Here is an 11131-nt window from a genome sequence, read left to right as displayed (position 1 = left end):
ACATGGTCGTTTTTCGGTTAAAAACGCCTTGCTATACATGGTCGTTTTTTCGGTTAAAAACGGCTTACTTTAAACATGGTACTTTTTTTCAGCTAACAACGCCTTACTATACATGGCCATCCGTTTCTTCGGCTAAAAACCCCTTACTATATCCATGGTCTTTTTTTTCGGTTAAAAAAAAACATACTATTCATTGTCATTTTTTCTGTTAAAAACGCCTTACCATACATGGTATTTTTTTCAGTTAAAAACTCATGGCCGTTTTTGGGGGGCTCAAAACACCTTACTATACATGGTTTGTTTTTTCTCTGCTAAAAACGCCTTCCTACACATCAATCCCATTTGACTTTTGTGGCTATGGCAAGCCCACCAAAATCACCAATTTGACCAAATGTTCAGATAGCTTTTGCAACCAAAATCGTTATGTAAGCCATTTCAAACCAAATTTCTCCCAATTGAATTTTTTCAAAATTGGATCTCATTTGGAAGCTGGCAAAGTTGTAGAGTGTAAAACAATTGAGAAACTCACTGCCATTCTACTGTGGTGCCAATGGGAATCCACCAAATACACCAACTTGACCAAAACTTAGTTTTGCCTCTCCAGCCAAAATGGCTACAGAGGACTTTTCAAACCAACTTTATTCCAATTTCTTGCCAATCAAATTTTTCAAACTGGATGTCACTGGAAAGTTGGGTATGGGTAGAGTATGAAACGGGTCAGAAAGTCAACATCATTTCACTTTTATATCAATGGGTTACCACCAAAATCAACAACTTGACCCAAAGTGGATGCAACCCCTGCGTTGGGAATACCAATATTGCACATCTATTTTCTGATCCGCTTATCCTCACGAGGGTCGCAGTGCGTGCTGGAGCCTTTCCCAGCTGTCTTCGGGCAGTAGGCAGGGTCCACAAACAACCATCCACGCTTACACTCACATCTAGGAACAATTTAGAGTGTTCCAGTAACCTGCCATACCATGTTTTTGGAATGTGGGAGGAAACCGAAGTACCCGAAGAAAACCCGCGCAGGCACGGAAAGAGAAAAAAAATCTGGCATGCACGTGCTCATTTTGGTGAAGACATGGGGCGGGCTCCTGCGCTACTTGTTGAAAACCAATGTTTCAAGGAGTTCGATGTCAGACTCCAGCTGTTGCATCTCCCCCTCCAGTCGCGTCTTACGGTTCTTCAACATCGGTGTGTCTATGACAAATGGGAGGCGCTGGTAGGATGTGTTCAGCTTTCCAAGTTTCTTCTTCAGGTCCTAAGATTGTGAAGAAAAAAAAGTATTACGGCTGAACATAGCAAAAAAGAAAAAGTGACACACAGGGTTTGTGTCTTATGCCACATATCACATCAACCTCCACAGTCTGAGTTTCAATTAAAAAAAATAATGAAATTCAGCCTTTATGTATTCAATTATACTGAGTTCTGGTAGACAGTGGTAACACAGTGGAGCCTCAAAAGGTGAATGCTTTCCAAAAAAATGTTTAAAATGTCAAACAAAATAGGGGACTTCAAACCACCATCATCATGGACAATGACCACAAATCTTGTGAGATGTCAGCTCAGTGAGCATCTTCTAAAACGATAATTCCACAAGCGTCTTTTGTTTTTTTTCCATGTGATTTTGTGATACTGCCCACGCACGAACACCCGTGATGACAAAGGATGGCACAAAACTGCCTATCAAGAAACCAACATTAAGTACAATAACTCATTAGTATGTTTTTTTCGGAAAATCCAACGCACTCAAAATTGTAATACTTTTGTACTATGTTTGTCCTGCATATTTCAAAATCCGCAAGACCTGAAACCTACTACTCATGGCCTCCCCAAATGTAGAACAGGGTAATCTAAGACACCTAACCTCACTCAAACATTCAAATTCAAAACCATTTTCAGGTTACTGTTTCTTAACCGATTATTTTGGGTTTTTTTTTTTTTTGTTTGGTTACTAAAAACAAATCAACAACAACAATGCAATGTCACATATCATTATCATATCAAGATTTCTTTGCAACAATATGTTCTATGTGCAGACATTAGTCTTAACACCATATTCTTATGCATTTGTGGAATAAGAACTAAGCAGAAAAATCACACATTTTTAGCCATCTAAGAGGATTGACATTTTGTCCTGTACTGCCACCTGCTGTCGACTGATATTTACATCACAATGCACATGGGCTGGCTTTACAAACATCATGTAAAAGAAAATGCTTGAAAAATCTGGCATTTTACGTCTATTGTGATCAATTACCTCAATGATTTCACGACACTCTTCCTCTGTCAGGTTTTCGATTTCCGGCTCCTCTGGTTTCGTCACCTCAATCATACTTTTCTCCTCCAGAGACTTTGGGTGCTTTCCTTTGCGCCGCAGTAGATATGCGGGTATCTCACCATAATCCTTCAATATAAAACAAAAAACCCAACATCACGTTTCTAAAAAGTAGATTTTCAATCAGAGCCCTATCCTAAACATGATTCCAATATATTTTTGCATGCTGGTAAATGTTCTCTATATGAAAATACCTTTTTCCTGATGTACACAGGCACAAGTCCGGAGAGTTTATTATGAAACTCCTTGTGCCCCTTGTTGGTGTCAACAATACAAAGGGGCGGCTTGGACACCTTTGGCGAAGCTGTAAACATCCTTTTTGCCGGGAGGCCAGCGGGGAGCAGAAATGACCCCGCTGACACCAGTGGCTTCTTTGAGGCGCTGGTACAAAACACATTCCTGACATGTGGTTTGACTGGAAAACATAACGTAGGTGAGAAAAGAACAATCGACACTCGAAGGATGCATCACAATTCAATGGTGTGTTGTTAAGACTCACTATCGGGCAACTTGGATTCAAGTGAGAACTTTGTCAGGTAGTTTGCTGGATGCTGCAGCTCAATTACTGTTGTCGTTACGTTATTTTGCCTTGAGCTGGACACATACCTGAAAAAAATAGCACAAAAAAATAACCCGTCAGTATTTAATAAAACAAGCTAGTTTCATTCTCGAAGCGTTGCTATTAAAACTGGCACTGTAATCTATTTATTCGGTATTTCTTATTATTAACACACACACACACACACACAAAATACATTAAAAATATGCCAAATAAGCTTCAAACTGTCAAGAAAGCCACCTGTGTGCCCAACCAAATTTATACATTTAAACACGCTATCACTCCAATTGGTCGACAATGTCATCGGTATACAAAAAGTACATTGAAAAAAAAAATGGTGACGATATAAAATTGAGTCTATTCAATTCACTATTTTTTTTTTCAGTGTAGGTAATGTAAAACATTTTGGGTGATTAAAATAAATAACAAAAACAGCCAGGAATATCCAGTTGTTTTTCCTCCCCTCGAAATAAGTGTGCGCACATTACCTCTTTGGTTTCTCCATGACAACATTATTTTGAATGAAATTATGAATTGTGTCCTGTGGGTACATTTCCCCAATGCAACTCAACGAGATGGACTCCAATAAGCAAGCACTCAAGCAAGCTTGCTGGTTCCGATCCAAACACCTTTGAGCAACGAAGGCTGGGGGGGAGGGGAAAAAAACGTCCCCATGTAATGTTGTGTAATGAATCTGACAATTGACGATGCCGTGTTGTGCCTGTGTATTAAGGCGAGCCGCTCTGTACGCGTCCCAAGCTAGCTTCGTCCTACCGCATGACGTCGTCGTGTTTCTCTGTGTATTAAGGGTGCGAGTTGAAATCCTAATGACCGAACGAGTCAATGATGTCCCTCGATCGTTAATAGGTAAAAAAAAAAGAAACGACTTCAATTTAATCGCAATAAGTTTAATTACTGCGTGAGAAAAATATCCATTTACCCCGTTGTCTCTGCTGCGAATTATTTTGATCTGTGGTAAAACGGGTATGGTGTCAAACTCCTTTTAAGTTAGTCCTACTCTGTTGAAATGTGCATCAATGCCGTTTTAATTAATTCTTGAATTTTGCCAGCACTACAAATTAAAACGGTAAATGTACGTAAATGCATCCATTGCACATACGTTTGTTTTCTTCGTAAAACACGCGGCAGCATAGACATGATAAATTTATGTATTAAATGCACTTCTAGGCCATAAATATTAAATAATGACATGAAAAACAGTAAATTCGACGATGGCTGTCTGACTTAGCGATATGTTCTTAATGTATAGTCTGACACCACATAGTTCACGCCGCTTGTAATCTTGAAACAAACCTCGTAAACCGAGGACCGATTTTATAGTTATTCTTCCCTGTAATGTGGGGGAGGAGGCATAATAAGTCACGATAATACAATTTTGATGAGAAAGTAAGTCATACGGACTCATTGGGCGTCTTCCCGATTTATTTGATCTGTTTAGTCGGACTGCAATAATTCAATTCGACACTAGGTAGCGCCAAATACAAAGGTAAAAGAATCGCCATTTTTCTGAATGGAAAGTAACGTCGCCTGCTCTACAGTCTCCCGCGTATCATGGCTCGAAGTCAATCTGTTCAACTATTAGTCTGCATTAAAAATTCAACTTTTTAAAATTCGACTTTTTTTGGCCTGCAATGAGCAGTATGGTGGTGTAGAGTGGGTCTGCCGCACGGTTCTGAGGTTTGGGCTTTCCAATTCAGATTCAGATGTTCCTGTCTTTGGGGGTTGCATGTCCTCTCCTCGTGCTCCAAATACGTGCACGTGTGAATGGGAGTTTGACTGTTAATGTGTGCCTTGAATGGCTGATGACACGTCATTTCATTTGTAGGTCTACCAGTTTAATAAACACTTTTGAAATAATACATTTGCTCATATTAATCTTGAATAATAAACATCGATGTGAAAACACTGATACACAATAATTATCAACAATGATTGAACAAGATGAAAAAGTGACTTCCAGCTTTTCCCTGTCAGGGGTTGCTGTAAATATCTATTTGCAACAATTGATACAAATTAAATATTTTATATAAATCTGCGAACGTGTTTAACTTTTCAAATGTTCACGCTTGGACCAATCCCAGAAAATCACAATGTCCCATCACCTGTGAGCAATATTTCAAAGGGGGCTATCGATGTGGTCCCTGTAGGGGGCCTCCCTTCTAATTAGTAGGAAGTAATTTTAATTGCAAAATGTCAATCGTTGCGTTTCTGTTGACAGTGCACGACAATAAACTTCTTGAAACCGACCTAATTGTATAGCGAGGTTGGTTCACAGTCGGCCTCTTACTGTACTTTCTGAATTTGTGCTTACTTTACTTGGACATTAAAGTCTGACAGTTTTGTTTGCGATTCCCTCCTTGAAGAATTTGTTTCCCCTGCTAAATCAACATCATGACGTTCTAATATAATCCAGAGTGTTTTATATGAATATTGGGAAAACCGTCGTAAACACAAAGATAATCAAAGCCGCCGAGTGAAACATATTTTAGTAAGCTCAAGTCAGGCTTTCTGGGACTGGATGGTGGAATTAAATTTATAGGGCTTCTAAATCAGGTTTGTGTTTCACACAGGGACAATCTCATCTAAACAATTCAGGCGACTGACATCTTGCTGACATGAATGCAAGGTTAATGGTCACTTCTCTTTTCATTTCCTGTGCTAAAAGACTTTCAAGTCAGTTTCCCACCAATTCATTTCAAATGAGCCAAAATTAAAAAAATAAAAACTATTTTGGGTGCTTTTAATTAGATTCCCTTGTGTTCAACATACACAGCAATGCTTGGTGCGTCACTCTTGGACTCTGTCTTCAGGAATGAATGCTTGCAAATTGAATTGAGAAATCATGGTGACAGATTGTCAAATTTAGGGACAAGAACCACTTAATGTTTCTATATGTTTCATTTTCACTTAAGCAGACAATGCGGAGTACTTTTGTGATGGAAGTTAATTTGATCACAACAAGCATGCTACTTTTAGACAAAAAAAGAGCTATCCTTGTAATTTGTGTTTAACAACTGGCTACTTTGAGTAATTAAATGATGATGAAGTCATCATATTAGGGTCATCTTTACTCTCCTTCCATTCATCCGTGTCCAGCTTTTACTGCTCGTCCTCATGAGGAGCCCCCTGTAGCTGACTTTGGGTGAACCGCAGGGTACACACAAGGGTCATTTTAGAATTGGACGACATGTTGCTATCTGACAACCTTACACAAATTTTCTAATAAGCCATTCATGAGATCCAGAAACAGTATGGCTTGTATTACTGAAACATGTCGGTTCATCACAGATTGATTTTAAATCGGCATTATATTCTACTCTGAAGGTGAATGTCAACCTACACATGCACCACCCCCAAAACTTCTTAGCCATCTCGAGGAAGAGGAAAAAAGTGAGCAACATGACTCAGCATGAATGACATCATCAAGCTGACCAAAAGCTAAACTAAGTCTTCTATTTTTCACATTTAAAAAAAAAAAATGTTTTTAGCCATCATGGAGTTTGTCACTCAAGCCAGTGCAAACCAGTTACTCATAAGAAAAAAAAAAAAGATTCAGCCTCGAACCTCAGAACTGGAAGCAGACTTGCTCTATCCATTATTTGACTGCGTTGCAGCAAGAGCTGTTTCCTCCAAATTAACCATGTAGTACGTATGCCAATGCAAACAACAACCAAAATAATAAATCATTTTTTACTTAGCAGTCTCAATGTCAGTCAAACATTATCTTTTGTTATATAAGTTAATTAAATTGTTCCGGTGATGATTCTAATTCTATAATTCATGAGGCAACTTGTTTTGTCTGGGTGGAATAAGTTAAAGCTCTACTGTGTGGAGAGTTCAAGAGAGATATTGTTTGTCACAAAGGGAAAAAAAATGATTAGAGTCCCCCCCAAAAAAACTGAAAGATAAGTTCCAGGAAAAGCAAAACTCCTAAAGTTAAAATAACAGTCTGCACGGGAAAGTGACTCAAATGAATCAGGCCATATGACAATTAATAAGACACAGGGAACTGACAAGTGAACAAAACCTGGGGACTAACTCACACTTCCAGTGTGACAAAACAAGAGACAGCTGGGAAGATGCCAAGAAAAAAAAAAACGTTTACAGGCGTGCACAACTCCACAATGAGCTCGGAGGAGGAGTAGAGAAACAGGAAAACATGCACAAGTGAAAACTCCCAATTAGTTTTCTTCACTGTAGACGAAAAACTGGTGCTGGTCTAGGGTGTTCCGCCAGACTGGAACTGATGAAATGAGGCACAAACAGCCAAAGGCAAGAAAATGGGGAAAGGAAAGAGGCCAACAAAGTCGGGATCACAACATTTCCTCAAAGACAGATTTTATTTTAGTGGGTATACTTCTGAGTTCATCAATTGGAGAACAAAAAAAAAAAAACAATAATTAGTTACTGTTGCCTTCGGTGATCTGCAAAAAGGCTCCAGTTCACCTGTGAACCAAATGACAGGCGACACAGAAAATAGGTGGTTGAATGGAGGCGTTTACTGCATCCTGAGCACAACAGCAGCAATAGTTTTAGTTTTAGTTTTGTTTTAGCAATTGCAAAAAGGCTCCAGTTCACCTGTGAACCAAATGATAAGCGACACAGAAAATAGGTGGTTGAATGGAGCGGTTTACTGCATGTCATGTCCTTAACACAACAGCAGCAATAGCTAGCTCCAATATTTGCTAACTTAATGGATCATTAGACAATTTGTTTTCAAATATTGATTATTGTGTATATTTTCCAGGCAAGGTAATAATAATAGCTTAAAAAAAACACCTCACAGATGCTCCGTATATTTAAAAAAAACTTTAAGACCTGGGACGGGTCCTGATTCATAGACAGATAATATTCCGCAACCCACTGGTGGCACAACAACAAAATGCATTCTGAAATGGCATTGCAGCACAACAACAAACAGCCACGGGACAGGCAAACAAAAGGGGGAGGAGCCTTGTCGTCGGGGACAGAAGGCTGAGGTGAGTACCGGAAAAAAAAAAACTGACAAGGCAGAAAGGACAGAGGCAGGCGTAGTCTTGGATGGGAGGTCATTCCGAAGAAGTGCTGAAAAGTTGCATGAGGGCGCTAGTACAATCGCCGAAAGAGCAAGTGAGCAGGAGAGCCTTAAAAAGTGGCCGAGTGCTGATTTGAAATAGCTTTGTGGGTAGATTGGCTAATGAGGTGCTTGTGGCTGACAGGCAGAGTGGGAGAAGTGAAAACAATGGCGACAGATTGTGAAAGACATCCTAACCGCTCTGCGCCACTTATTCATGAACAAACAAAATCGCAAACTTGACGGTGACGTTTTTTTCTGCAAACGCACTTTATATAGTGTGCGTTTTTCACCATCTACATTCATAAGACCAGGACCACCAAGTGGCTGCTCTTGTATCATCGCTTCCGGTTAAATGTGTTCCAAAAGGATCGAGCAGTGAGAAACACGACAGTGAGCTTTTCAGCCAGCAGCCTCTTTCAAATGTCAAACGCAATGAAAGCATACGAGTCACATTCTCACCCGTTTGGAAAATAAGCCAATCATTGAGTGCGTCGTTGGCAGTTAACCTCATGAGGTGTCTAATATTAGCTCGCATTAGATTAGGCTCCGAGTTGAACATTATAAATGGCTGTGTAAATGTGTTACGAGGGCAGGAATGCAGGAAATGGTTTGTCATTTCAGGTCAGTCTTTTCTTATCAACACAGGCATTATTGCGTATCTATTGTGGCGTTAACTCTTCAAACTTCTTTACACTCATTATGTCATTTCCCCCCCCCCCCCACAAAAAAAAAGCATACACATTATTTCCCTCTTGTGTATTGAGCAGTGTCAGAAAGCGGTCGGGTATAGCCGCTTTGGGGAGACGAGGGGATGCCATATTATGACAGATTGATTGTGTGGGCGCATGCACGACTGAGTGGAAGACATTTCGGAAGTCCCGCTGTGCCCCACTGCCAACGCGTTTCTCTGCCAAGACGCAGACTGTGATCAAGAGCCTGCTTTCATCTCAAGCGCTCCACATTTCATCCCGCTTTGCTTGTTTTGACAGCGGATATTCACGTTGAATCGAGTCACATTTTGTGTAACCCTAACATTCGACAAAACTGAACAAAAGAAAGATGGACCCAATATCAGGTCTTTCGATCCATTCGGACTGATATGTTATTGAAATAAGCTGTAATATGGCTGACATTCATTTGTCATCAGAGCAGAAGGATATCGGAACCATGCAAATGACTACGTTTTTTGTCTCATTGCGACTTTTATGTCTCAAATGAGAGCAGCAACGCCGTAATTGAGCTCTTGTGTCGTTTTAATAACAGCTAAGTACAAGCGGCTGCGAGAGGCCACAGTGAGAAAGACGCATGATAGTCCGACATCAAGAGAGAGCTGCAGACGGAACCTCGATTGATTTCAACTCCAATACCAATTCCTGCCCTTGCCCAAACATCACAGCAGAAGGCAGCGTCGGGTTTGAACGACCCTGCATTGGAATGACTTGAAGGCTTGGTCACACACGCTATAGTATAAAAGGTAAAAGACCACCAAATCAACAAATTCCCCTTGCCTTTGCTCATGTCCTGTTTGCTGAAAGCATTTTCAGAAAATCTTGTCCGCTGAGCGCTACACAAATGGAGATACAGTGGTACCTCTACTTACGAACGTCTCTTCATACGAAATTTTCAAGTTACGAAACGCCTCAACAGAAAATATTGCTTCTTGTTACGAAAGAAATTTCAAGATACGAAAGGTAAAAATACAGTATGGGCTGCTACTCCGAGTTTCCTGAACGCAACACACTTATAGCTGCTCTGCCATTGGCTATTACCGAGCATCTTCCTGGCATCCCATTGGCTAAGAGAGACCTCAATTGCATGTGTCTATGTGTGTAGATAGATCTGTGTCTATGCAGCGTCATCATTCGCCCCTCGGGCCATGAAGCGTTCCGATAGTTTTATGTAAATGTGAATCACCCAGAAAAAGTTCACCAGTCGGGCGATCGCTCACTATGCTGATGTTTGCCTTGGGCGTTTTTGAAGGATTGTTAAAAGCGACAAAAGCAAATTTCCTTGGATCAGTTCTTTACAAATCGCCAGGCAAAAACCACTTCTGAGAGAGACTTAAGAGGGCAAAAAAAGAGGACGCAGTTCAAAGTCAAATGACCATTTTTATTCTTTACCCTATTCTTTGTTTTTTACATTATACACAACTCTCGTGTATTGTGCAATAATGTAATTGTAACGTGTATTTGTTACATATATTGGTGCTTTTTTATGCTTTAGAAAATATGTCTGACTTTTGGAGGACTTGGAACGGATTAGGGCATTTACATGGAAAACGCGTCTCTCCTTAAGAAATTTCTTCCAGAACCAATTAATTTCGTAAGTAGGGATACCACTGTAAATGAATGACAACGCAAATACTTTTCAAGAGCGGCTGATTGCAACAAGTTTTGCTCCGATTCAAAATCAAAACCACGGGTGGACGGCATTGCAATGTTGCAAATGTAACGGCCAAACCCCAAAAAATAAAATGCCATATCAAATGATCCCAGATGACAAAATTATAATTTTGTAAGATCCAGCCAGCCACTCCCAAATCATACTAATACAGTTTTAATACTGTATAAAAATACATTCAATCTAAAGCAATAGATCTTAATGATGGCGCTTGCACGGTATAGGGTATATAGCAGAGGCATCTGCAGATACACATAAACTTCCAGAGATGGGTCCCCCTCCCTCCTCCCAAAACAATTCGAGAGACATGATCATGGTTTTCAGCAGAGACATCAAAACAAGGCCTTTTTCATCCTCCCGGACTCCCTGAAGCAAGAACATTCACAGTAATGGGAGGTGGGTAATGTCTACCAATTTGTTCTCACAGTGGTGTCGTGAAAATGTGTAAGAGGTGGGTGGGTGGCAGGGGGGTGAGGGGAGGTTGGGGGGTCTTAGCCTGAGGACGAGATAGAATTCAGGCTAACGGCATTCCTCATATTTCCCCCTTTCTGTCCTCATGTGGAAATACGGGCGCTGAATAATTCATTGCCCGTGGGAGGTGAATAATGAATACGTGCGAACAATTAATCCATGCATGCCGATGAGATGGAGAAGATGAGGGCTTCCCCTGCTCAGTGTTCTCTCACCTGCACGTCTTGCCAAAAAAAAAAAAAAAAAAAAAAAAAAAAAAAAAAAGCAAAAACTTAAAAGGCTA

At 40.2% G+C, this 11131-nt stretch overlaps 1 protein-coding gene across 2 annotated transcripts in view; it reads right to left on the bottom strand.

Annotated features, from left to right (window-relative positions):
• Positions 1–996: 996 nt before the first annotated feature.
• Positions 997–11131, bottom strand: part of LOC109531128 (enkurin-like) — a 32090-nt gene continuing 21955 nt past the window's right edge. Inside the window, exons 1-5 of one of the 2 annotated variants that reach the window (XM_019895236.1) lie at positions 3389–3633; positions 2841–2947; positions 2536–2756; positions 2264–2410; positions 997–1264 (exon numbers count right to left, since the gene is read on the bottom strand). In XM_019895236.1, the coding sequence (XP_019750795.1) occupies positions 1103–1264; positions 2264–2410; positions 2536–2756; positions 2841–2947; positions 3389–3453 (702 nt within the window). In that variant the 5' untranslated portion in view covers positions 3454–3633 and the 3' untranslated portion in view covers positions 997–1102. Of the gene's footprint in view, positions 1265–2263; positions 2411–2535; positions 2757–2840; positions 2948–3388; positions 3634–11131 lie in introns of those variants that run through there. The other variant, XM_019895237.1, reaches the window with a different exon arrangement.

The sequence above is a fragment of the Hippocampus comes genome, unplaced genomic scaffold (genome assembly GCF_001891065.2).
Source record: "Hippocampus comes isolate QL1 unplaced genomic scaffold, H_comes_QL1_v1.1 scaffold177, whole genome shotgun sequence".
Lineage (NCBI taxonomy): Eukaryota > Metazoa > Chordata > Actinopteri > Syngnathiformes > Syngnathidae > Hippocampus > Hippocampus comes.
Note: the sequence above shows the minus strand (reverse complement) of the source record. Positions and strands in the feature narration are given on the sequence as shown.